Source organism: Seriola aureovittata, chromosome 1 (assembly GCF_021018895.1).
Source record: "Seriola aureovittata isolate HTS-2021-v1 ecotype China chromosome 1, ASM2101889v1, whole genome shotgun sequence".
In the NCBI taxonomy this organism is placed as follows: Eukaryota; Metazoa; Chordata; class Actinopteri; order Carangiformes; family Carangidae; genus Seriola; species Seriola aureovittata.
In genome coordinates this window covers 33,668,702-33,695,014 of record NC_079364.1, presented here as the reverse complement: position 1 = coordinate 33,695,014, position 26,313 = coordinate 33,668,702, and the positions used below count along the sequence as shown (strand labels likewise).

The window sequence follows — 26,313 nt, the reverse complement described above, 5'->3', positions numbered from 1 at the left end:
GGTTAATTGATCAAACAACAATATAAACATTTCCCAAAGCTAATAATCTATACATATGGATTACACAGCAGTTCTTCGACTGTAACAATAATAATATGCACATTCTGGATGTCATGTAGTGTGTTACCTCGTGTGAAGGATGCTGACAGTATGGTCACATGAAGGACCTTGTCTTAAAATCTATATGTTACATTTCAAACATTCTATGGGATAGAAGTTTGTGATTAAACTATTACATAGGAACATCTCATGAGTTAGAGAACAGTTAGATATTTAATTTTACATTCATCCTTTGATCTGTGTCTGTGAGGAGTGTCCTGCTGGTCACTACCCAGGATTGGAATGTGGGTTGTAGTTTATGACTCTTATCTAGAGAGGGACAGAGGAAGAGAGGTTGGTGTGTGTGTGTGTGTGTGTGTGCGTGTGTGTGTGTGTTCATGCATGGCACAGACAGGCCAGGATTCACACCTTAGTGTTAATCAGTCCTTTTTGTTGTTACTTGTCCTATACAAGAAACAATCAAATGTCACTTCTCCAGTTATCTGGTGTCCATTGGTTGATCCCCTGGAGCTGACCCTTTGACCTTTGGTCTGGTTCTGTGTCGTTCGGCCATGCTAACAGCATGGTCTGTTTGTGGAAGAGCTTTGTCTCTGTTTCCTATCAATCTGATAGTTTGATGATGGAAAGAGTCGCAAAGTGTCAAATGTGAGTCCGTAACTCTGCATGTCCTTATAATGAACTTCCTTAATGGCTTGTGACTGATGCCAGGCCAGTATGTACGCTACATATCTTTAACATCAATTGAATCTGAGGAGATTAATTACTCCAGTGTTGTGATAATTTTATTACAGAAAAAGTACTAAAGAAGTAAAAAGTGAAGTACTGAAATACCCTCCTTCTCCTTCAGTAGAGGTAGTTTTGGGGATTTCACTGCTTTCACATCAGCTGAAAAATTATATGTGCTTCTCAACAGATGGATAAATCAACCAAAACTTTAAATGATGACTATTATGTGTTGTGTATTTGGACTGAAAGTAGGTTGTTTGAAAGGCAATGGAGATAATTTCTATCAGAGAAAAGCAAAATTTTATTTTAAGCAATAAGTCTGAATCTGCAAAATAACTACAGCTAATGTAGATAAATGTAGAGATGAAAAGAGTGAAATATTTCCATTTAAAATGTTGCATACTAAAAGTGAAAAGTCTAAATATACCTAAATGTTTCTTTCCACCTCTGGTAATAAGTAGGTTTTTTTTTTTTACAATATACTTATATTACTTATATTGTGCAGCTCTGTGTTCAGCTGGCCCGAGGCAAAGGTGAACTCAGCTGCTCTTTAGCACCTCGGGGGGCCGCCCCCCCAGAGGGAGGAAATGACAAAAGAGTGGTTACAAGTTGAAACTTTGAATCTTTAAAATGTCAACTTTTCAGGATCTGGCTGGATGACAGTTCAGTTTTAGGATCAGGATTTGAAAGGTTTTGAGAGGGTTTGATGTGCTAAACAAGGATGAAAAATTGTTTCAGTACTTGAAAGAGCATGAAATTCTTTACATAGTTTGAAAACATTGTGACTGATGCCAGGCCAGTATGTACGCTACAAGAGTATTGATCCTCCTGGTCAAATATTACTCCAATATAAGTGAAAGTTAAAGTACTAGAGTACTTGATTTTAAAAATAATGAAGTATTCAAAAGTAGATTTTTTATATCAGCACATTGTTGTATTGTTCCACATTTAGAGAACCTGATGACTCTAAACAACCTACTGACTGACTGTAGGACCTGTAGAGTAAAAAGACTGCAGGATATGGTTGTGGTAAAAACGGCAAACATTTCAAACTAAATGAATCTTTATTTCTAAACCTTTTAAGACTTCAGATCAGACTCTGGTGAAGAATCTTCTCCCTCATTTTTATGTAACGTTGCCATCGTTAGGATATCTCTAGATGTTGTGGGATAAGGAAACCAACAGTAAGCCGAAGACATCGGGTGAGTTCTGCTTTTTATTGTTTAGCAACCAGAACAGTTTACAAATACAACACAAAGGAATCACATGAGGCAAAGAACAAAGGGCAAAGGGCAGCGGGTGGCGCCAAATCATAAAACAAACAAAACAAAGCCGCTTCCTAACCCGACACAATCCCCACTACTACAGAAGAAAACAAACGGAAATAAAAACCCAAGCTCCAATCTTACCTGTCAAAACAAAATACACCCTAGCAGCCACCCATAAACCTAGTGTTGCTAGACAGAAAATAAAATAGACAGGAAAATAACACGTTAACCTAAACTAAACCGTAGAGCCCATGATCCCGCAACTACCCAACTAGTGCCACAACGAGTCAACATCACTTAATAATCACAAATATCAAAGTTAACTACTGGGTAGTTAAGAGGCACAGAGGCGGACTGCTCAGGTCAAATCACAGCCGCCCTGACATTTTCACATGGCAGTTTTTATACAGCAGAGGACGGGACCAGGCAGGCTTGTGATAGGCGTCTGGGACCAGCTTAGCAAAAGGGAAGGGACCAGCCAAAAACGAGGAACACCCGGGCACAGACAGAGAAGCAGTGCTGAGGCGTTGACAAGGAGGAAATCCACTTCCAGAGCAGCGGATGACAGGTCAACCCGGCCTTAATTCAAAAAGGAAAGACTGCACCATACAACATAACACAACAACAACAAGAGCTGTACCCGGAGCCCATAACACAGGTTCAAACATAACTGACAGTGGAGTAGTTGGCTGTGATTGATTTTTCTCCTGTGATGAACACAGTGTATGATCTATCACATTTTCAAAATAAAATAAAAACCATTCACTGACTAAAAGTTCTGCTTCAAAGTAAGAGTACTTAATAGAAATGTAGTAGAGTCAAAAGTGCAATATTTGTCTTTTAAGTGTAGTGGAGTAAAAGTCAGAAGTTTCCCAAAAAAGTCAAAAGTTTCCCAAGTAAAGAACAGATACTGGAAAGATATACTTACATAATGTACTGACGTAAATGTACTTAGTTACTGTCCAGCCCTGTTTGTAAAAACTGTAAGGAAAAACATGCCAGCATTGATGAGAGGCATATGATTCTGATGGCTCAGACCACTCGGATTCCCATCCCTCATTGTATCTCCTTATTTGTCAGCCTAGTGGTGACATTTTAAGTAGCTCCTGTCTCTTTAAGTAGAATGGAATGGCAGGAATGACTGTCAGATACTGTATAATATAATATTGCTTGCCTCTGACTTCATGTGCTAGTGGCACAGATTTTGGTACCTCTTTACAATAAGACTACCCATATAAAGGATTTATGAAGGGTTTACAACTAGTTTATTAATTAGCTTGTTTAACACTTTATAAATCACTTATAAGCTGTTATAACACATTAGATAAAAATGGCAACAGTGACATGTTGCTTGCCAAATAGTGAGCCTACATGTGTCTGTATTGTTAAGCCTCTTATCTCATTAGTTTGTTTTTTCTGTCATCCAGCATTTGTACCTGCTGCTTAATCACATATTTGTATAAATTAAAATGTATCTATTTTACAATTCATGCTATCAGATTGTTCTGCACAGTGGATATTAAAATGGACTTTATAAGACTTTACAAACATTTATAAATGATAAAAGGGAGTCTTCTTGTAAAGTGGAAAACACATAATCATTTATTAATGAGTTACTATAAGGCTGCTTTTAGCAGTTATAAATGGTAGTAACTTATTAGTAAGATTAATGAGTATAAAGCATTAACTTGATCAGCAACTCACCATGAAAATGAGAAAAGGTGACACTTGATATAAAGTGGGAAATGCATGTTATTCATAAACCTATTTTATGGTTTTCAATGAGCTTTATTCACAAACACATTTTGACACGACAGTAGAAAGAAAAAAGAATAATGGCTGAATTCCATTTAACTGCTTTGGTGTCAGGGTCCTTCTATTGTTCACTCTGGCTTCAGTGTCACATGAACATAGAACAAAACCACTATTAATGTTATTAGTAACACCTGTGCTTTTCCTACTGTGAGTTAAAATCAAAATGTTTTTATCCTTTTCTTATTGCTGTGTCTTATGTACAGTGGTGTCCACAAGTCTGAGACCACTTCCCCATACACTGTCCTGATTTTGGAATAACAGTTCCCATCATACATTGTGTGATGCAAACAGGAAATATAATGAGAAGTTCTTTTCTGCAACCCGTCATCTGAATGATGATGATGATGCTGATGATGATGGCATGATGATGGCATAGGCATACAGCCGTGAGGTGGTAATTCTAGTTGCATGTATTTCTGTACATTCTGGCGAATCTATACCATGTAGACAAACAATCACCGGGACACTTTAGAGACTGAGGGGTGAGATCTAAAGTTTTAAGGTAATTTTTCTATGATATCTGAGTCGATGTGTGTTTATGTGTGTGCTGCTGTGACGTGTGACCCAGAGAAGGGGGGGGGGTGTATTCAGTATCCAGCTGTAATAATCCCACTATTCCGGATATGATGCTGATATCCCGGCTGACTATCCACACAGCAGCAGCCATGGTGACTCAAGTCTCTCTTCTATTCTGGGTTCATCTCCAGGTTCTCCCACGTTGTAGCTTCCTGTGAAATGTCAGAGCTGCTAATTAATCTGCTTTTAGCTGGGCTGTATCTTTGGTGGAGCACCCATCATCACTCTCTGCTCTATATTTAACCTGCAGCTCGTTTACTGAACTGATCTCAAAGGAAAACCCTGTGGTTTGTTTATGATGACAGTGAAGTGGACTGCCATGTTGCAGGACAACATAACATACACTGTAACTGCCTTCTGGAAATCTTATTATCCTCTTTATTAGTATTGTTATTATTAGTCCTTTTGATAGAATTCAAGAATGCATTGAGTTTTGATTGTTGATTCTGGTAAAAAGTGAACTCAGTGAACTACGGCGTTACTCCTGTATGGGTTGTTCAAAAGTTTTCTTCATTGTGCAGAAAATAACTGATGAAGCAGATTGACAGTAAACAGCAAAAGGCGCAGCTTCAGCAGCACCTTAGCTTAGCAACAGCAGCTCCGGTGCTCTGTGTGTGAGGCATCACCAGGCTTCTGTAGCGCTCAGAGCCCAGTTAGTCATTTCACATTCTGTTTAACACACAATCACAATCCAGGATCTCAACTGCAACTGTTCTGCCCTCTGTCCAGCTACTCAGTGAGAAGATCAGTGGGGCCGAGGGGACGAAGCTGGATGAAGACTTCATGGAGATGGAGAGGGTGAGTTCAGGACAGGTGTCTCCTCAGTGGTAAATGTGGTCTTATGATGATTTTCTAGTTTTACACTTGGTAGTGATGAAATCATGTGTTAAATCATCACTACAACACTAACTTCGGAGGAAATAGAGAGGGCATTGAGCAACCAGTGTGTCCCAGTCAGGTTCATTACTTCTCTTTTTGTTGTCATTTATCCTGCTTGGATGGCGCTTATGTATGTGGTTGTGTTGTGAGTGTTTGCAGCTCATGTGTTGTCAAATTGATAAAGATATTTCTTAATTTTATTGTGTTTTGTCTGTTTGCATGTGTTTTCTTAAGCTGCAGTGTGTTGAGCTGTCAGGGCCACCGTAGATATAAGATGGACAAAACTGTGGCACTAAGTGTTTAGCTCTAATCAAGAATCAGTTTAACTCTGGCGTTGAAGTATTTGACTGTCCAGTAATGAAAATCAATCCAGAAAGAAATTGATGTTCAGCTGTATTTTTCATTTCAGTTCGTGTTATTATTGTTCTTCATGTTTCATGCTTGAAAGTGTGGAGGCTGCAATGTGACAATACACACAACGACGTGTCAATAATAAATTCTATTGAATTATTGTAGCATTAAAATGTGTAATAATTATTATCAACATGTATTATTAATATTAAATATTTTAGAATGTAAATGTCATTGATGAAACTAAAATTATTTTGGATGAAATTGATCTTCATCTTAATTTTTTTTATTATTAAAGGAGATTAAACAAATACAATTAAGGTGTGTAATTGTAAATTGTGTAGTCACACTTTGGATGTTTCTTATCACAGTTATCTTTATTCACCTTGTGATCCTATTGTAATATTTGACTGAATTGTTCATGTTGAATTTAATGTTTCAAATATCTTTCAGACAAACATAACTGCAACATCTCTTCTTTGTTTTTACATTATTTTCTCACTCCCAACAGAAAATCGAGGTAACCAACAAGTCAGTGTTTGACCTCTTGTCCAAAACAACAGAGTACCTCCAGCCTAATCCAGGTAAAAAAAAAAAAAATTATATGTTATTTCATCTTTTATCTGTTACTACACTGTTTTGCAAAATAAATCCAATCAATGTAAATCAGCAGTATTGTGTCATATTCATGGTTTTCCTCTGTAGCATCGCGAGCCAAACTCAACATGCTGAACACAGTGTCAAAGATCCGAGGGCAGGTGAAGACCACTGGCTACCCGCAGACTGAAGGCCTGCTGGGAGACTGCATGCTTCGCTACGGTCATGAACTTGGAGAGGACTCTGTCTTTGGTACCAATTCTCGTATTCCACAAACTCTCAGATATCTGCAGAGAGGATTTTATACACGGCACTCCTGATTACATTACAGCAGCAGGCGGGTAGAAAACATGCTGCCACAGTGTCATGAGTGTGTGTGTCACGTAGGTTTCTACTCTTCATATGTAGAAGTGTCTCACTGTCTCTTTGGAACAGGCTTACACCAGAAACAGACCTCTTTTCATACATTTATACACTTACATATGTCGGGCGGGACCTAAAATGCAGCAAACACTTGGGAGACGGTGCAAAAGGTTTATTTAACCGAAAGAGCTTACACAACACTGGTGAAACACAGGGGAAGAACAGGGAAACACAGGAACTTAAACAAGAAACGGGAACAGGCAACAGGAACAGACCGAGGACAAAGCAGACATGAACAGACTGAGGACAACCAGACATGAACAGGCAACGTGAACCGATGAGGACAAACCCAGAAATCAACAGACGAACCGACAGACAAAGGGAAGCACAAAGACTATATAGACACAAGGGAGGCAAGGGTGATTGAACACAGGTGAAACACATTAGGGCGGGGCAGACAATCACCACACAGAGAAACAGGACCAAGACAGGAAGCAAACAGAGACACACAAGGAAACCAATACAAAATAAAACAGGAATTGAAAAAAGTCCAAATAAAACTAACAAAAAGTGTCTGCCATGGCAAACCATGACAGTACCCCCCCTTAAAAGGTCAGATTCCAGACGACCCTTAAAAAACAAACACTAAGCGGAGCCCCTCTGGAGGGCAAGCAGGACGACGGCTGCGAAGACGGGGTCTCTCTGGCGGTCGAGCCGGAGGATGGCGTCGCCCCTCTGGAGGGTGGGCAGGAGACCGGCGTGGCAGGTGGAGCTCCTTCAGAGGGTAACCAGGAGCCGACTGGATAACTGGCAGGTATCAGCCAGACTGCCGGCTGGGAATCAGGATCAAGTGTTGGCCGGACCACTGACTGGGAAACAGAATCAGGAGTCAGCTGGACCACCGACAGGACACGAGGAACAGGACTCGGCCGGACCACTGACAGGGAATCAGGATCAGGTGTCGACCAGACCACTGACTGGGAACCAGAATCAGGAGTCAGCTGGGCCGCCGACAGGACAGGAGGGACAAGATTCGGCCGGACTGCCGACAGGAAACGAGGATCAGGTGTCGACCAGACCACTGACTGGGAACCAGAATCAGGAGTCAGCTGGGCCGCCAACAGGACAGGAGGGACATGATTCGGCCGGACTGCCGACAGGAAACGAGGAGCAGGGATCGGCCGGACCACTGACTGGGAACCAGAATCAGGAGTCAGCTGGGCCGCCGACAGGACAGGAGGAGCAGGGGAGACATCGTCCAGGAACCCCAACTCAGGAACCAGGGAGGAATCGACCGGGACGCCCGACGCTGAGACAGCTGATGCGTCAGCCAGGGTAGTTGGCGAGGGCTCCTGACCACAGGGGAGCAGAGGCTCTGGACAGTGGGGTAGCTGTGGCTTGGGCCAGAAGTGAGGAGCCTGGGGCCGGGGCCGAGGCCGAGCCTCCTTGTGGCTACGGGAGCCATGATGACCTCGCCCTCGTCCTCCACGAAACCCCGTGAAAATAGCCAGACGAGTTCCCTTGAAAGGGGACTTGTCAGGGTCGTCCAGGTCCAAGTCAGAAAGGGGATCAGCCAGCATGCAAAGGGGCCTGAAGACCCGACAGGGGTGCTGGCTGGGAGGACTGAGGCACCCTCAAGAAAGACATGAGGCTGGCGTAGGCCGCTGGGTCCATTTCTTTTGGTCGGTTCGTACTGTCAGGGTTTGCGGGCTAAGGCGGGACCCAAAATGTAGCCAACATTTGGGAGACGGTGCAAAAGGTTTATTTAACTTAAAGAGCTTACACAACACTGGTGAAGCACAGGGAAACACAGGGGAAGAACAGGGAAACACAGGAACTTAAACAAGAAACAGGAACAGGCAACATGAACAGACCGAGGACAAGCAGACATGAACAGGCAACGTGAACCAATGAGGACAAACCCAGAAATCAACAGACGAACCGACAGACAAAGGGAAGCACAAAGACTATATAGACACAAGGGAGGCAAGGGTGATTGAACACAGGTGAAACACATTAGGGCGGGGCAGACAATCACCACACAGAGAAACAGGACCAAGACAGGAAGCAAACACAGAGACACACAAGGAAACCAATACAAAATAAAACAGGAAGTGAGAAAAGTCCAAACAAAACTAATAAAAAATGTCTGCCATGGCAAACCATGACAACATACAGTTATTTTAATTTGCTATAAATGGAAACTCTGAACTTTCTCCATGTGTACCTGTAGCACTGTAAGTATGACTACTAGGACCAGAGTCTAAGTTCTAGGTTCAGGTGAGTGATTGATACTAGTGCTCGGGAATAACAGACCACAGACCAGTGAATAAGTATTAACTGTCGGCTGACAGTTAATACTTATTCACTGGTCTGTGGTCTGTTATTCCCGAGCACTAGTATCAATCGGCTTGTTTATATAGTAACTGATCAGAAAAAAAAACAATAATCATATGATGGTACCAAACTCTTTTACACGCACAAATACAAAAAAAAAAAAAAAAGAACGGTTCAATTTCCTTTCAACCAAAATGAACCCAAGATCTCAGGAAAATAAGGTTATTGACCCCTATTTATCTCTTTTGGATTTAATACAACCTATTTGAGTGAGGTATAATTTTATACCTACGTTTCTTATATTGGTTGTTTAGTCCCTGGTATCTCCTTCGAGTTTACTCAGTTTAAGTTTTCATTTTATCTCAGTTAGGCCTAATTATGAGTTTAGTTCTATTTTTCTACTTCCTCTTAAGTTTGCTTAACCAGCTCTACTCAAGCTTTACTCACTTTACACAACCCATACATGTAATACCAATTTGGCACACAATAATGAAAAAGTGAATAAATAAAAGAAAACACAGTTCGATAAAATATCAAATACAACTCAAATTTCAGATCTCACAGATCAATGCGTATAAAAAAATTACTTAAATTTCCACAGTTTGGTGTATCACCAGTCCTTTAGTTAAGTCCTTTCTCAGTCCAAATGAAATTCACTGTGTCTCTGCAAAACCTGTTAGTTTTTTCCTCCCACGATCCACGAGTATTAGAGACAGTGTCTTTGTCCACAGTGTGCAGGTGAGTTTCGCAGAATATGTGATCCTCCGAGTGTGTCTCCTATGGGTGGCTCGCCATCTTCTTTCCACAGCTCCAGGTGTTTTCACACCCCAGTGATCCCAACTAAAAAACCTGGCCTGCCATACAACAAGGCAACGCACAAGCAGGCATTTTAGCTTCACATATATCAGGAAAATAAATGAAAATAAAGTCCTAGCACTGAAATACAGGTTAACTATCAATTTAAATCCAAACCGCGACCTAAAATGGCGGCTCGGCTCTCGCTTTCACTCCGCTGCGAGGCAACTTGACCGTGTATGCTCCCTTTTAGCTTTTAGCTACACATTGCACAAATGAAAAACAGTACACACAAAAATAATGATAAATGGAACAGTCTAACTATTTTTAAGGCTTCTTGTTACATTAAACACAATTGTTATTTTATTTGCTTACATTTAGTATTGATCTAGGCTTCTATTAGTTTATTATCATATTCACCTAGGTTACATACCGGTTGTTTAAAGTCCAATTTTAATCTGCATCTCTATATCACTAATTCAATCAGCACAACGGAGCAGTTTCACTTTTTAAACAGAAAAGAGAAGCTGACTATTTATAAGGCCTGTGCCATATCCATAATTTAATATCTCGATTCAGTGGTTTATAATATAATTATATTGTTGTATTTAGGGTTCAGATATAAGTGATGCTGTCACTAAACAACAGTACAAAGTTTTATTGTCACATGCCAAAGAACAATGTACAGGATGCAAAGAGGTGAAATGAGGGTTGGATTCAGCAGCAGCATTGTGCAAACTGCAAAAAAAAAAAGATCATATTATTAAAAATGTTGCATACGGCGGCAAATATTGCCACAGCTCAAGCCTAGTATTTATTTCCACTTTGACTTTTTTCTGTCACTGTTAAGCTAAAGACTCAACTCTTCTTTACCTCCATTTCCTGTTGTCTTTTATGGCTCAATGACCAGTGCTTTTATTTAGAGTTTCACTCTGTGACTTGATGACAGCTGTAACAGGTGTGTTACAGAGTGTGCTATCATGATCTTCTGTTGTTTGTAAATAATATGAAATCCAGTATTGATAAAGGCACATTTGAAAGTTTTGAAATATTTTAACAAGTGAAAAGTAATTCATGATTAAAGGAACAAATGAGATATTTCTATATATTTCTGAAAACTGTGGAAGGCTGAAATCCCCTGTGTCACAGACGAACAGCACACATGTTAAACAATAACTGAAGCACGGTGCAGGACCTCAGAGGATTTCTCACAGTATAACATAAATGCTTTGTCTCTGTCCTGCAGGCTGTGCTCTGGTGGATATGGGTGAGGCCATGAGGCAGATGGCAGATGTGAAGGACTCCTTGGACATAAATGTCAAACAAAACTTTATTGACCCCCTGCAGACTCTACAGGACAAGGACCTCAAAGAGATCATGGTACTTTACCGCAGCATGTGCCCTGTAACCAAGATGATTTTAAGGACGCCATGTTTGATTTCATGATTGGCAGGTCAGACAAACTGTAGGAGATGACTGTTAATGCTGACAGTGTTTGCAACACAGGGGAAATGTGACAACACTTCAGGATGTGCCAATATCTCTGCAGCACAGTTAGAAAACATTTGTGAAGAAGTTACTTTCGTTTAATTTACAGAATGCTCTCAGTGTGTTTAGGCTGCTGCCACAGAGTATAAACATACTCTGTTAGAACCATCAACCAAATGTACCAACATTTATTTGAAGTCTCTTCATACACAGCTGGATAATATTGTCTATAAACTACTTTTCATACTTGTTACCTGGGTTACCTTGGTTACCTGGATCGGTACCAGAGATGTGCTGATCCAATGTGTCTCCCCAGTACTGATTCTGATGCCTCAAGCGGACACAGTATTGGTCTGATACCCGGAACTTTGGCATTAAAGAGTCAGTCGACAGTTCAGTTTAACCAACTGGCAACACAATAACAAACTGATCTGCTTCATGCTGGTGCCATCGCTGATGTAGTGGATCAGATTATGGTTACCAAATCATCACTGCATAATTGCATCACCTGTACAGATAACTGAGAATGTTTTCTCAGCAGTTCACAGTCAGCAGATGGATGAAATGCTAAAACCTAACTACTATCTCAAACTGCTTTGATTTCACACTAAAAGAAAAACCGGACCAGGACCGAGTCTCTGTGCGATGACAATGTACACAATGTTTTATAATCAATATGTGACCTTTGTGTTTTATAACATACAGAGGTCAAGTACATGTGGGAAAAAGAGTAGTTTGGACACGTTAAAAAAAGAAGGGAGAAAAACCTCATTGACATGTTTGTGTTTGTGTGTGTGTTTGTGTGGTTTTTTTTCGCGCATGTTTGTGTGTTTGCAGCACCACCTAAAGAAGCTGGAGGGCCGCCGGTTGGACTTTGACTACAAGAAGAAGCGTCAGGGGAAAATCCCGGACGAGGAGATCCGTCAGGCTGTGGAAAAGTTTGAGGAGAGCAAAGAGCTAGCTGAGAGGAGCATGTTCAACTTCCTGGAGAACGATGTAAGAGGCTCAAACAAATGTCAGCTTATTACTAGAGAATTCAACATCCTGTACAGCAGCAGGCAAATAAATAAAACTGCTCAACATGAAGGTTTAATATATTCATGCATTTACTGTTTAAGCCATGCAACTGTCTCACCAGTCTTTATTTCCTTCTCATTATATATCATATAGAGGTTTGAGCTGTTTATTAATTTTGATGTCACCCATAATATTTAAACAATATGTAAACAAAACCTACACATAATAAACTTTTATTTTGTATATTAACTATAATATACATTTATATTATTTTTATTTTTATTTTTTTCATTCTTTAAACTACAACTGTCAGAAAATTCAGTGTAGGAAGCTTCATAAGTTACATTTTGTATTCCATGGTGAGTGATTTTGAGATGGTTCATAAATCCAGGCCCTGATTATCAGACCTCATACCCAACATTACACACTCATCAGGTTTGTGTGGGGCAGCAGGGACACAGTTTGGCGATGGAGAAAGGTTTTACACTTCTGTCCACTCAACAAATATAATATGTGAGGAAGCTACAGCTACATGTTTGATACATTGTGAAGTGACAGGATTTTACAATGTACTGACATTCAGTATCTGTTAAATCAAAATTACTTAATAATCCAGTTTGTTTTTTTAATCTTTGTAAATCTCCCCTACGATGGAGTATTAGGGCCACATTGAAGAAAAATAATTAAAATTACAAGAAAAGAAAGTCATGATATTATGATATGGTAATTTTATAAATAAAAAGTCATAATATTATGAGAATAAAGTTATAATTTTCGGTCACGTGTTGTTTTACAGGTGAAATATCAGCATCCTGTGAAGTTCTGCTTTAGCAGAGGTTTCACAAATAAGTATATACTTCATCTTTTGTCTCATCAGCATCATCATCAGCATCAAGAAACTGACAGACAAACAGCAGCTGCCAGAAGCAAACATTCAAAATTTTGACAAACACACAATTTTTCCTTGTGCCCATAATACTCTGTCTTACTCCCCAAATCATATTATAATATTACAATGTGCAGTGTGTGTGTGCGCGTGTGTGTGTTGGGGGCATGGCCAACAGGTGGAGCAGATGAGCCAGCTGTCAGCACTGATCGAGGCGGCCTTAGAGTACCACCGGCAGTCTAGTGAGATCCTGGAGGAGCTGAGTGGGAGGCTGCAGAAGAGGTGAGGACCTGCTTCACTGTGCAGGGTTTGTCTTTTGTGGAGGTAGAGTTACAGTCTCATTCTGGTTCTGCTCACTCAGTGTGGTGGTGCCATTGACAGGAGGTCTGTGAGCAGTATATTTAGAGCAGGTGTCTTTGTGCTGAATGTGCTGTGTGTATATGACACTGTCTCACAACATGTGACTCACATGCTTACAGATCTCTGCACTTTCCACTTTTTTGAAAAACTATGCTTAATAACAACAGCGGTTTATGTGAACAGGGCAGTGATTAACTTCATTCAGTGACCACGTTTTTAAAATTCACTCCAACTCAGCCACAACCATACCTCTGTATTTTTACAGTCAATTTAATACATGTTTGCCACCACTGTAAAAAATATTATATAAAGTGCTAACTGGGACGTACAACAATGGCCTCCAATGAAAGATGAAAGACTTGTGCCAGATGAGGAAAGGAGGCAATAGAGGACATAAGGACATAAGGAGGAGGTGTGAGGGCTGACTGCTGTATAGCTATATCTGAAGCTGTCATATAAGTGGATATGTAGGGAATATATTTTTGTAGTGCATTACTGGAAAAAAGCCACTGAAGCAGTTTACTGTTGTGCCGAGCTGCATGTCGGTACAGAGAACTGCGCAGAGAACTGTGTAGAAGCAGCTGTAGAAATCTGCAATGTTGCAGTGTTCTAACATAAATAAACTACATCAACTTCAAATTTCAGTATAAAACTAACAGAAGTTGGGATTTAAATCAGTCTAAGATTGTCATTAATGTGGATTGATGGACAAAAATAGTAATTTTATCAATTTACAATAAAATCTACAACGTAATAAAGTCTGCACAAAGTGAAGGGGTCTGAATACTGTCTTAAAGGTAATATGAATATTACAGAAAATGTTTCAACCATATTTTTATAACTAATTACGAACAAATATAGAAACAGGAGTTCAACAGGGGCCAATATCTAATTTGGGCCCCTAGGCCCATAGTGTCACTTGAGTGGTGTCCAGATGATCAGCAGGCTCCACCTCGGCACCAGTCAGAGCCGGAGCCATGTTGTTTTCAGGTTGTACATCCGTCCCATTCTCATGGACACAATATCCAAATAACACCTTAACATGTAATCTGAAACTAGTCTGAGTGGAGGGGGGCAGACAACCACGAGGAGGTCATTCTGGGTTTTTTTTAATCTTCTTGAACCTTCTTGTCCATAACATGATGCTAAATCTGCTCTTTCTGTCCCAGGATATTGACGGCCAACAGCCAACCCAAGAGAGAGTTCAAACCAAAGTCGATCAGGAGCAGCATGGAGACTCTGGACAACAGTCAGCAGAATGGCCTGTCCTATAGCTCCTCAGTCAAATGCACCGGTACAGCTGTCACACATCTGTCACACATCTGTCTCCACTGTATCTGTGTCTCCTTTCTTTTCTGCGATGTTCTCTGTCAGCACCATCTTCATTGTTTGCTTTGAGTTGGAGTGTATACTTTTTTCTGTTGTCCCTTACAGATTTCCAGGTCAACCACACAGTCAATGGGAAAAGTAGGTATTCCTATACTGAAATGATACAGTGGTGCTTATGCTCATCTATAGTGCACAGCTACACTTCATGTTTGTCTGACATATATATCTGACATATACTGTATATACAGTATATACATAAAGATGACTTTTATGAAACTTAAAGTAAACTAGAAAATTCCAGGGAAATTTTGAGTGCCACGGGGGCTACTGCCGGGATGATTACATGATTTATTTCCAGTGTTCAAAAGTCACCCTGATCATATTCTGGTTTTGAGAAATGTCTTGATATAAAAGACTCTGATATAAAACAATGTCACATCCCTCCATCATGTATTATGTGGGAAATATCTCATATTCTGTGTTGTTTTTTTTAATAAAACAAGAGGCAACATGTCTTCAAACTGGCATTTAAAGGGTTAAAATCCTGAAAACTAATAAACATTTAGTAGGTTTGAGCAGAACTGAAGTGGTTTAAGAGATTTATGCAAAAAAAGCAGAAAAAAATATTGATATATGATGATTTTATAGCATTTTCTTTGTGTGTCCTTTTTTGGACGCGAGGAACCCCAGAGGGTACAAAATGTGTTACCAGTGTATAATAGACCTGTAACAGTAACTGACATTAGATTTTAAAAATATGTCAAAAAAGACACTTTCTTGCAGAAATCCATACCTTCAGCTGTAACACAGCCAAAATGATCAGCAAATCAAAAAAGAAAAGTGAAGAAAATGTCCAAAAAAGGACAGAGGGACCCCTGAGGGTTAATAAATCCCATGAACCGCTATTTAAATTACCACTATTATGTTTTTTTCTGTGCTAAATTTAACATTACTGGGGAGGAGAGCAACGCGACTAGAAGTGACAGCGAGAGAGGGCTAGTAGCTTCTCCTCTCCTCTGTCTCAGCGGAGACCGTCACAACTTCATTCACTCTTTTAACACAACAAAAAAAAAAGCAACGAAGGAAGCAGTAAATGGACTTACATATTTAAGACCTAACTAAATGTAATTTAAGACCTAACATGCGGCTAATGTAAAGCTAGCAGAGCTTGGAGAGTTGGTTATCTGGTTGCTAGGCGCACGCACACACGCACACAGGTCAGGAGCTGCCGTTGCCATGGCAATGTGAAAATCTGCCCAGAATTTGGCTTCTACATGGCTTCAAACAACTGCAAATTATGAGAAAACCATTACTTCTTTTCATAAACCGAAAAGACCGTGCCAGACACTGAAGCCAGAAGTTTCTACAGTCTCTATTTTATTCAGATATTCCTTAAAATGAGTGAGTAAGCTCAGTGCAAAGACAGAGTGAGATTCTTTTGAAAAAAAAAGACGATTACATTAGGTGTCAATGAGAGTGAGACAGGTATTGCTGCCGGACTCGGCACCCCCCTTTAAATTTTGTGTAGACCCTGCCTGTCAAAGTTACATTTTATGAATCCCAACAACTATGTCTACATTTTGAGAAAGAATTATTTGTCTCCTTTTTACGGTTTGGCCGTGAGCTCGAGTTAAAAATAAAAATAAAGGTTATTTTTTACTGCTTCATGCACTCTAGCCAACTGACGCTTTCACTCTAACTTTGAAGAAAAAGTGATTTCCACTCCTCCTTTGAGTGCTCACAGTTTGAAAAGTTTACATGTTATGTAAAAACAGTTGTGTTTTTGAGAGAGCAGAAGTTTTCCTCCGTTTTATAGTTTGAATCACATTTCTACGTGCAGGTATGAGAGAGCTGGGTGACTCAGAAAAAAGGTGAAATTTTGTAGAAAAAAGGTGAAATTTTGTGGGTTTCTAAAGAAAATTCCAATGCATTCCTAATTAATTATTTATTCCCAGTATTTTGGGAATAACTTTGGGAAAAATTGGAATTTTAACACCAAAAGTCATAGCACCTCTTTCGGGATCAAGACGCACGTTTTGATGTATATATTACCGGGGTTTTCTCAAAGCTGCGGGACGAGCATCAGGGATTTTTTTCTTCATCCTGTACTGGGTTTTTACTTTTTTTGTTGTCATGTGCTCAACTCCATCTCCATGTGTCTTTACATCTCATGCAGCTGATCATATCACCTCTGTCCCACTGTCATGGCCTGAGAGCCCCACTACCAATGGCAATCTTCACCGTGAGTAACAGTCCTGACTCAGCATTGACGTGTGTGTGTGTGTGTGTTGTGTGTGTGTGTGTGTGTGTGTGTGTGTGTGTTTGTGTGTGTGTGTGTGCGTGTGTGTGTGTGTGTGTGCGCGCGTTTCACTTAAGGTAAACTTACTGTCATTTCCCAGAGCTTTCAGCTAAATCTAAAATCATCTAAAGCTAAATCATCAGCGGATGAATTTTGCACAGTTGTCATGATGATGACACAGTATTTGTACTGAGTGCTGACAACTGAGCTAACTCCATCTAGGTCCTCTTACCAGGTTTTTCTGGACTTTTAACCACAGCTCATGGTCATCATCAGGTGGAGTTTGCTTCTTCTTGTCAAAGTAATTGAACAACATCAGACTAGGATGTTTTCAGACATATGATTGATTCTAATTACTCAAAAAAAGAATTTAGCGATATCTCTGATGAAACTAATCATACACGTCAGTAACATACAACATGAGCAAAACACCATGTCTGATAAATTATTTCATAATCTCCCCCTTTGTTTGATGCAGAGTTGGAGCTGTTGGACCAGCCGTGCTGTCGCTCCCTGTATGACTTTGAGCCCGAGAACCAGGGCGAGCTGGGCTTTAAAGAGGGCGACATCATCATCCTCACCAACCAGATAGACGAGAACTGGTATGAGGGCATGATCAACGGTGAATCTGGCTTCTTCCCCATCAACTATGTAGAGGTCATCGTCCCCCTGCCTCAGTGAAGACCAGCACCTCGAGTCCTCCATAGACTCCATCCTGCCTCATCACACTCAGCCTCTGTCCTCAGCCCCACTTGGGTCTGAAAGTTCACGGGGCCGGATCAGCCTGAAGCTGAAAAAATCTTCTGTCTTCTGATTTTCAAAGCGAGCCAGAGAGGTAGTAGGTTTGTGCCACGCCGACATAAGATCAGATGTCACTGATTGTTTCTGTTGATATTTATGAACCTGAAACCAACTGAAATCCAAGCCATTAAAGACGACTGCCTGCTCGGACCGTCGGTGTCCTCTGGGTCTGACCACCGTGAAACATCCTGTCGGTGCCTCAGATGAGGCTGCTCCTTCTTCATCATGAACTGAGGCTCCTTACTTTTGCTTGAAGTGCACCACTGAACATCATGACTGCATTGTTAGACCACTACAATCAAGTGATGTGCTCTTACTTGCATTATAGTCACATGAGGAACATTATATACATTTCAGGTTATTTTTAATCCCATTAAATTGTTCTATAGTTATCCAGAAAATGTTAGAGGGTGTGTGTTTGCGTCATGAATCCTCTCATATTGAGCTATCACATATCAGGCTGAGCACAGATTAGCTCACCAACATAAGTACAAACTTAGTTTGATGAATCAGGGTTTTAATGATCAGGCTGATGTCTAAAGGGCTGCTTCACCCAAATTAATTTCATTTTTGGTGCTCACAGTGTTGAACAAAGACAATTCAAAGAAACTCAAAAATTCAAGAAGTGACCAAGATTGTGGCCAAGTGATTTGTTTTCATCTGGGTGAAGCAGACCCTTTAAAGAAGACCACACTTGGTGAGTTGAAGTCTGTATGTTAAAGAAAATGAGCACATTTTCTCATCGACTGCCCAAGAAAATCCCACATATGACATCAGAGTCCCAGATTACACTGCGTTTGTTTTTCTGTAATGTGTTATCATCCAAACACAAGCCTCATTCCTCTCTGTTTATGAAGTCTTACAAGAGTGCAATGATAATTCCACTCTATTACAACCTCATCCTTGTTTTTGTAGATTAGCCATCATGTTGCTAACTAACTTGGTCTCACTAAATTCACTGCTGAGCTCAGGAACATGGTGGCTTTACTTAAAAGTAAACAAGAAGTCAGACAATGAGACGGGTTTAAAGCTGCATTAATCAAATGTCTAGTTTAATGATGAAGCCACAGAGAATTATCACTAATTATCATCTGCAGTCCCTTCCAGCTCTGTTAAGTGTTGTAGCGTCTTTCAACTCATGCTTTTGGTTTTACAGCATCAGCCACTTGTTTCCAGCAGCAGCTGCTTTCAGTGGCTGGTGAACATAGTGAAGCATTTAGCAGCTAAAGAGCCAGATGTTTTTCTCAGGAATTGGTGGACACCAAAACCAGAACGCTTTAATATGTCTGTATTTCTCAGCTTGTTGTGGAGTTTTTTTCCCCAAGTGGCCTAATAAAAATTCAAATGAACTCCCATGCTCACCAAACGGAAAAGAAAATGAAGCCAAAAGATAAAATTTTTTACACAAACCATCAGTTGTAAACATCCATCACAATTTACAGACAGGATTAATTTAACTTTGACCTACCTTACTTGCCGTAGCCACTCGCACTGTTTTCCTGTGCACACTTTCAGTTTTATCTCCAAATAATCAGGTGAAACTGTCGGCTCGTTCACAGCCTCTCTGAACAGCTGTTTCTTCGATGCCACGTTCCTGACCTCAGCAGTGAGCTTGGTGACTACAGCGTCAGATGATGAAAAAGACCAAACTTAAATTTAGAATGTGAAATGAAACATTTGATCGACGTTGGCTTTAGCTCGTTGGCTCTTCCTCACTTGCTATTTATTTAAGACATGTTTTTATGATTTTATGAACATAACAAGCCATAGCTGTTGGAGAGTGATCACAGCTAACCCACAGAGGTAATGTCTCCAGTGTCGGACAGTATGTGATGTTTATTAGTGCTCTTTCAGGTCGGCCTGTCTGGTGTTGTAACTCTGTTCTTGTCTCTTCTCCCTAAACGGACTTTGCCTGTTTGCCTGCTGTGCTCTTAAAGAGTCACCAGAACATGTTTGTTCTGTGAGGAACCGAGGTGAACTCCATCTCTCTGAATGTCCCTCTCTCTGTTTACACACTGACTTATTGTGACATGATGTGAGGACTGTGTCAGATATGGATCAATGCCTTGTCACACTGAAACCATATGAAAGTGCTTTTTCAAATGTTGTCTGTATTGCACTGAAGCTTTAGAATCTACCTTCCACATATGTTTATGGACATGCACCTTTTTGTTGTTAATGTTTTGCTGCACTTTGTGTTACTCACAGTGGGTTAGAATCACTACTGTGTCAGATGTATGAAGTCAGAGTGGTAGATACTTAGACTTGTAGAAGCTAAGGACTCCACTGCCTCAGTTATATGTACATACACAGAGTCTGTGGAAGTAGAAGACCCTGTCACCTTGTGAAGCAAATTCCAGCTGTCTTATTAGTGATAAGCTGTAGATAAGGAAAGGCTGGCAGTGTTAAACCCATTTATTTAGGAAGTCCCATCATGAGTTGATAAAACACCTTAGCAGCTTGATGATAGCCGTCAGGTAAACACCACCAGACATGAGGAGGGTTACCGTAAATTCTCAAAAAGAGGGGAAAGGCCTGTCCCAGGTTTTAATTTAATGCTTTGTTTCTAATTTCAGTAATATTTCAATAAGAAGCCTTCCTATTTTTTTATATGCTCCTGTTTTCATTTGCAGTTAATGCAAACTCAAAGCTTCATGATCCACATGATTCACAGCACTGACTCAGTTTAACAACAAAGTGTCTGCTGCTCTCACTTCTTCTCTGACAGAAATACTGCTTCTTTGTTCCAGTTTTTGCATTAAAAGATTTCCAGGTGCTCAAAGGGAACAAAGAGTTGTGAAAAAAAAGTCCAATTCATTTTCTTCCAGGGCTAAGATTGACAACTGCATTAGAAAAGGTATTAAAACCTTTGTACACAAAAATGTGAGGTAAATTGCAACTCCCATGGTGCATTTCAGCAAGAACTGCAATCCAATCACAGAGCTTAAAAAAATATAAAATTATGCTGTTCACAATTTTACAGTCTGCAGCTTAAATCAGTTTATTTTTTGATTCTGGCTCTATATATTGCTCTATATAAATGAAGTTTATTATTATGATTATTATTATTATTCCTCTAAATAGGCTCATGGGAAGTATTTTTAGGTCCTTTACCATGCCAAAATGACATGGTTTTTCAGAAACAAAGTTGATATTATTAAAACTGGTGATCATTACATAAACCTATAGGAGCTGTGCTTCAGTGTTAAGTAACATCGAGGAAAAAACCTTGTAACTCCATAGCCCCTGCTCTTCCTGGTAGGCTTTTAGTTTGAAAGGTTTTAAGGAAGTGTTAAGTATCAAAGACAGTAACTTAAAAGTGCTCAGAAATAGTACAGCAGAAGTGGCAGGGGTGAATTAGTGAATGAAAGGGTGTCACGTCATTCTGTTGTTCTACTTATTTATTTATCGACATTTACATTACTTCATTTATTCAACCATTATTTGAATAGCGACTTTATTTGAGAATTTACGGCTGTTTTTTTCCCTCCAGACGAGTGGTTTTGTTTTATCAACAAAGTTTTACTTATAATGTGAAAAGACAAGACTCCAGACCGACACTCAGGTCTGGGTCCTGGTCCCAGTGTGTACTCAATGGACTACATTCATCTTCTACATTATATAGTTTCATCTTCTATCGTATGTGGACCAACTTTATATTCAATAGAGAGAAAATAAATCAAATGTATTGGATACTTACTGTTAGCTTGCAATTGCTTCGATGTTCAACATGTTGCATGATATTTTTTTCATTTCTAAAGATTGTTTTTATGGATTTTGGATACTGGGGAGGTCTTAGCACAAGGTGCTGTCTGCAACACCATCACAGTACGTCACAGGAAGGAAGGACCATCACATGGTTAAATCCTGCCTCAGTCTCCTGATACAACAGTTTCTTCTCAGACTGCAACTCGCTTTAAGAAATTGTTCCAAAGTGTTTGACTTTGTTCAGAGATTTAAGACTGAATGCAAGATTATTTTTTTGCAGTTGCCCCACTGCATGAATGACTCCTTGATACACTAAAACAAGATCTCTCAACACTGTACCTCTGTTTGCCTTTGCAATCTCTCCTCAGTATTCATTTTACAGCCACTTCTAGGCAGGAAACCAGCTGCGCAGTTCTGTGTTTTATTTTTTCAGTAGCATAATTTATGCAAAAGGTGTTTTATAGATGTTGTAAATGAATATATTAATAAATATATTGCGTCAATAAATGACAAGCAAATATCGAGACAACCCTCATATGTGTACTGTTTGTTTGCATCTTGATGCAAATTACACTGTATGGCCAAAATAATGCGGACACACCTGTCCACTCACATGTTATGTGGCTGTGTTTCATTGTTTGAGCTGCTGCATTTAAGGCAAAGAAAAAACTTTGCCTTAAATGATCAACCCTGTGAACAGTGATCATTCTCTGCACTCTACTACCCAGCAACTGTTGACTTAACACCGTACAGCACAGCCACATAGACTTTGATCCTGTTATGAATAAATATATAAACTTACACAATAGGCTAATAGGCTAAACACATAAAATAATTTTTATGAAATTATAAACATACACTCAGTTGTCATTTATTAGGTAAATCTAACTAAAGCATGAGTTCTGACTTCATTAAGGTTCAGTTTTTGTTGAGAGCTGTTGAATCAACTTCATGGTCATTTTAGAGTCTGTAGTTTGTGTTTGCGCTGAACAGCTGAGAGGTGTTTCTAATATTTGTTTGCTGATTATTTTCTGGCTTCATCTAATGGTGTCAGTAGAGATACAGACGGGAAATTCAACAAACATCCCTTGTCTGAAACAAACCAGGGACTGTGCAGTTAAATGGAAACCAGCTTAACCAGTGGACAGCCCAGTCTACCCTCACATGTACAAATGATCTGGACAAAATATTAGAAATTAGTGTGTTGGTATAATACCATACAATCCAACAACACCATAATGACCATACATTTTAATCAGCACACTTCTCTTATAGAGTCTGAATAAACCCTGAACATGATGACCATCATGAGGGATTTACTACTTTAGATTCACGATGAGGGCAGTTGGACTGGACTGCGTCAGGTTTAGCTGAGCAGACCTAAACAATGTGATAAGTGAGAGTATTTCCTCCCTCATCTGTTTTTGTGTCTAACTATGCACATAGTTTTTGGTTTGGAAATTTCTGTCCCCACACCAGTAAACTGGAAGTGAAAGAATTCATTTACTTTGCGGTTCACGTAAAAAAAAAAAAAAATCACCCGTATCATATGTTTCCAGTCCTGGTTAACACACATTCTTCTGAGCGCAGCAGAACTGTTGACAGCACAGTCTGTGGATTATCCTGATTAATGGAACTGTTTTCAAAAGACTTTGTAATGTGTCATGTAATGTGGTCAAGACAAACAATGGCAACAACATGCTTCCCCTGGGTCAGAGACTATATCCAGACCTGAGCACTCCTCTGCTTGGAGCCTCTGATCTCCTTCTTACTGTTCAGAGGATGCCTCTCTCCTTTATGGGAGTCCTGTCTCTTTGGTTGCTGTAGTTTGGTCCCTGTCACCTCCTCAGGCTCCCTCATGCTGCCACAGTTCACAGCACAAGTCCAGTCCGGCTGGTGACCCACCACCAGGTCCAAAGTGGGCAAAGAGGTGGTGCTGGTCACGTCCCTGAAGCCTAACGAGGATGTGAGAGAGGGGCTGTCCGGAGGGAACGTTTCATACCCCCCCCTCATACCCGGGCAACCTCCCCAGGACGACCTCTCCTTCAACCTCACAGCCAGGCGGACCTTCTTCCAGCCCAAGTGGTTGAGTTCTAGCAGGTTCAGAAAGATACAGAAAACCCCAACACAAAACATGAAGCACAAGAAGATGGTCTTCTCCGTGGGCCTGGACACGTAGCAGTCCACCGGCTGGCTGCAGGGGGCAGAGGTGCACAGGAAATGAACAGGCACCTGGAAGCCAAACAGCTTCCACTGGGCCAGGACGAAGCCCACCTCCAGAACAGCACGTAAACACACATGGAAAATGTAACATTTAGACAGAACCCCTCCAGAGACCACATGACCCTCTGCACTCCCCTCCCTGAAGGGGCAAACTCGGGCCTGGCTCAAGGACACGATGTTCTTGGGGTCTCCCCTCTGGAGGCTCTGGGTGGTGATGCCCTCCAGCACATCTGCCAGGCTGTGACCTAAATGCTTGTGGGAGCGGATGGAGCAGCTGTCTGAGTCGTAGCTCTGATCATACGCCTCCCGTCCACTGTCACGCCCCACATCTGGGCCTCCCTGCCCTGCCATATCTCCAGGTCCTTGCCCCAGCCTCTGGGTGGTGTTGTGGGGTAGCTTGGACAAATTGTGCCATGTGTATATGATGAAGCAGAGCGACGGCGTGGAGACGCTGATAATGTGGAACACCCAGAAGCGAGGTTGTGAGATGGGTGCAAAAGCGTCGTAGCAGACAGTGGAGCATCCCGGCTGCAGGGTGTTGCACACGAACATCTCCTGCTCATCGGTGTACACGTCCTCGGTTGCCACAGCCACAATGAGCAGCCGGAAGATGACCATGACTGTGAGCCACAGGCGACCAATCATAGTGGAGTGCTGATGGACAGCATCCAGGAGACGTTTGAGCAGGGTCCACTCCGTCATGGTGGCCTGTGGCTGCTGCCTGCCTTGAGGAAGGGACAAGCTGCCTGGAGTAGAGCAGTCTGCTCTGGACCAATCCACCACTTCTCCTCCTGAGCTCCCACCCACCTGCAGGAGACCTGACCACTGTCCCACCTAATCTACACCACTCTCTGTTCTGCTTTTCTTGGCTCTAGGGACTGCTTCTCAGTTCTCAATCAGAAGGATCTTCTGAAATCAGAGCACCTTCCTGCCCTGACTGAACCCTGCAGCAGACCTCCTCTCTGCCTGTGTGTTTGCCAGCCCTGCCTTGAGAGCAGTGGAGCCATTGCAAGAGAGAGCCATCCCATCTTTCCTAGATAAGGATGTCCACTTGACATGAGTCACTTGGCGCATTCACTTCTCCTTTGTCTTTAGGATCCATTTTAAAACGGAGAGACATCCCCCCTCTTCTACCAGAGGAGCTGCTGATAGTGCTGACTGATAGAGCATTCTTCAATGATTAGTCCTCTGAAAGCTGATGGGGTTCTTCCTTTAATGGAGACACATATTTTAGATGATGTCCAGAAACAAACGGCATGCTCTCTCAGATCCTCCACAACACTTGGACATTGTTATACACAAAAAGACATCAGGTGCAGACACAAGACTGAGCAAAAGTCATGAAGAAATATATTTTAGACGTCTGGAAAGACGGCAGTCTGGTGTCTGATGAGGTTTCCTGGCTTGTTTTGACTGCTCCTCTCCAGCCACTTGCCAATCCTCTTATCTGTGTTTTAAAAAAAGACCCTTGAAAGGTCTATTAGCATCAAATCGTGCTGTCCCCCAGATAAAACACTCACTGACCCCTTTCCTTACTTCAAACAGTCCTGGCAAAGCCCCTCTGAGCTTCTCTCTTCCCACTTTCTATTTATGACATCAACAGAAACATTTGGTGAAGCATTTGATAAAAATGGCATTTAAATATTAATATTTTTAAGGCCTCAGTTTGCTTTGGATAAAGCTCCTGTTGTATCGTCTCACAGCGTCTGAAACCCCTGAGAAGTTGCTTAAACAGGCTGACACAAACACAGTGACTGACTTGTATTATCTCTCTCCCCTAGTTGTGTTTCTGTCTCGCTCGCTCTCATCCAGCAGGTGTCTCTGATTGTGGAGCTGCAGGATACAGATCTGACACTACAACATTCATTGATATTATTATTACTACTGTTGTTTTTGTTATTTTTATTTTTATTATTATTTTTAATTATACCATTACCTATGGGTGTTACTATTAGTATTTACACTATGTCATCATCACAACAGTATATCATATATGAATCATGTATATCATGATGCTGTCATGGTCTCTCTCTCTCTTTCTCTCTCTCTCTCTCCTTCCCCACCCCCTCTTCCTCCCCTCGACCCAACTGGTCAAGGCAGGCCCCCTCCCCCACACCCTTAAACACCAAATTTTCTTTAAACCATCCCCAACAAACTTTCACCCACACTTATTTTTTTACTAACTCACCTACAGCCGTATCATTATGATGTAAGAACTATTATTACGATTTTTCTAATGAAATGATAAATGGCATTCACAAACACAGTAATCAGACATTTTAGCAAATTATGACTGAAGGCCATTGGTCATATCAGAGATGACAATCTTCAGATGTCCTCCATGTTTGACTTCTGCTTTATTTTCACGTACAATGATAAAGTTCACAGATGTCAAATTATGTTTGAGCAACATTGAGACATTTAAATCTGAAATC

General features: G+C 40.8%; 2 protein-coding genes across 4 annotated transcripts in view; one reads left to right on the top strand and one right to left on the bottom strand.

The window, feature by feature from the left end:
- The window catches only part of sh3gl3a (SH3-domain GRB2-like 3a), a 64,402-nt gene extending 42,212 nt beyond the window's left edge, over positions 1 to 22,190 (top strand). The window contains exons 2-11 of one of the 3 annotated variants that reach the window (XM_056375121.1): positions 5,175 to 5,243; positions 6,187 to 6,259; positions 6,381 to 6,524; positions 11,014 to 11,147; positions 12,093 to 12,251; positions 13,337 to 13,440; positions 14,688 to 14,812; positions 14,953 to 14,985; positions 17,024 to 17,089; positions 17,625 to 22,190. In XM_056375121.1, the coding sequence (XP_056231096.1) occupies positions 5,175 to 5,243; positions 6,187 to 6,259; positions 6,381 to 6,524; positions 11,014 to 11,147; positions 12,093 to 12,251; positions 13,337 to 13,440; positions 14,688 to 14,812; positions 14,953 to 14,985; positions 17,024 to 17,089; positions 17,625 to 17,827 (1,110 nt within the window). In that variant the 3' untranslated portion in view covers positions 17,828 to 22,190. The remainder of the gene's footprint in view (positions 1 to 5,174; positions 5,244 to 6,186; positions 6,260 to 6,380; positions 6,525 to 11,013; positions 11,148 to 12,092; positions 12,252 to 13,336; positions 13,441 to 14,687; positions 14,813 to 14,952; positions 14,986 to 17,023; positions 17,090 to 17,624) is intronic. The other 2 variants (XM_056375130.1, XM_056375139.1) reach the window with 2 other exon arrangements.
- Positions 22,191 to 23,025: 835 nt separating this feature from the next.
- On the bottom strand, positions 23,026 to 24,580 carry gjd6 (gap junction protein delta 6). Its single transcript, XM_056380186.1, has one exon. It carries the CDS (start codon positions 24,578 to 24,580, stop codon positions 23,375 to 23,377), a length of 1,206 nt encoding a protein of 401 aa, XP_056236161.1. The 3' UTR covers positions 23,026 to 23,374.
- Positions 24,581 to 26,313: the final 1,733 nt, after the last annotated feature.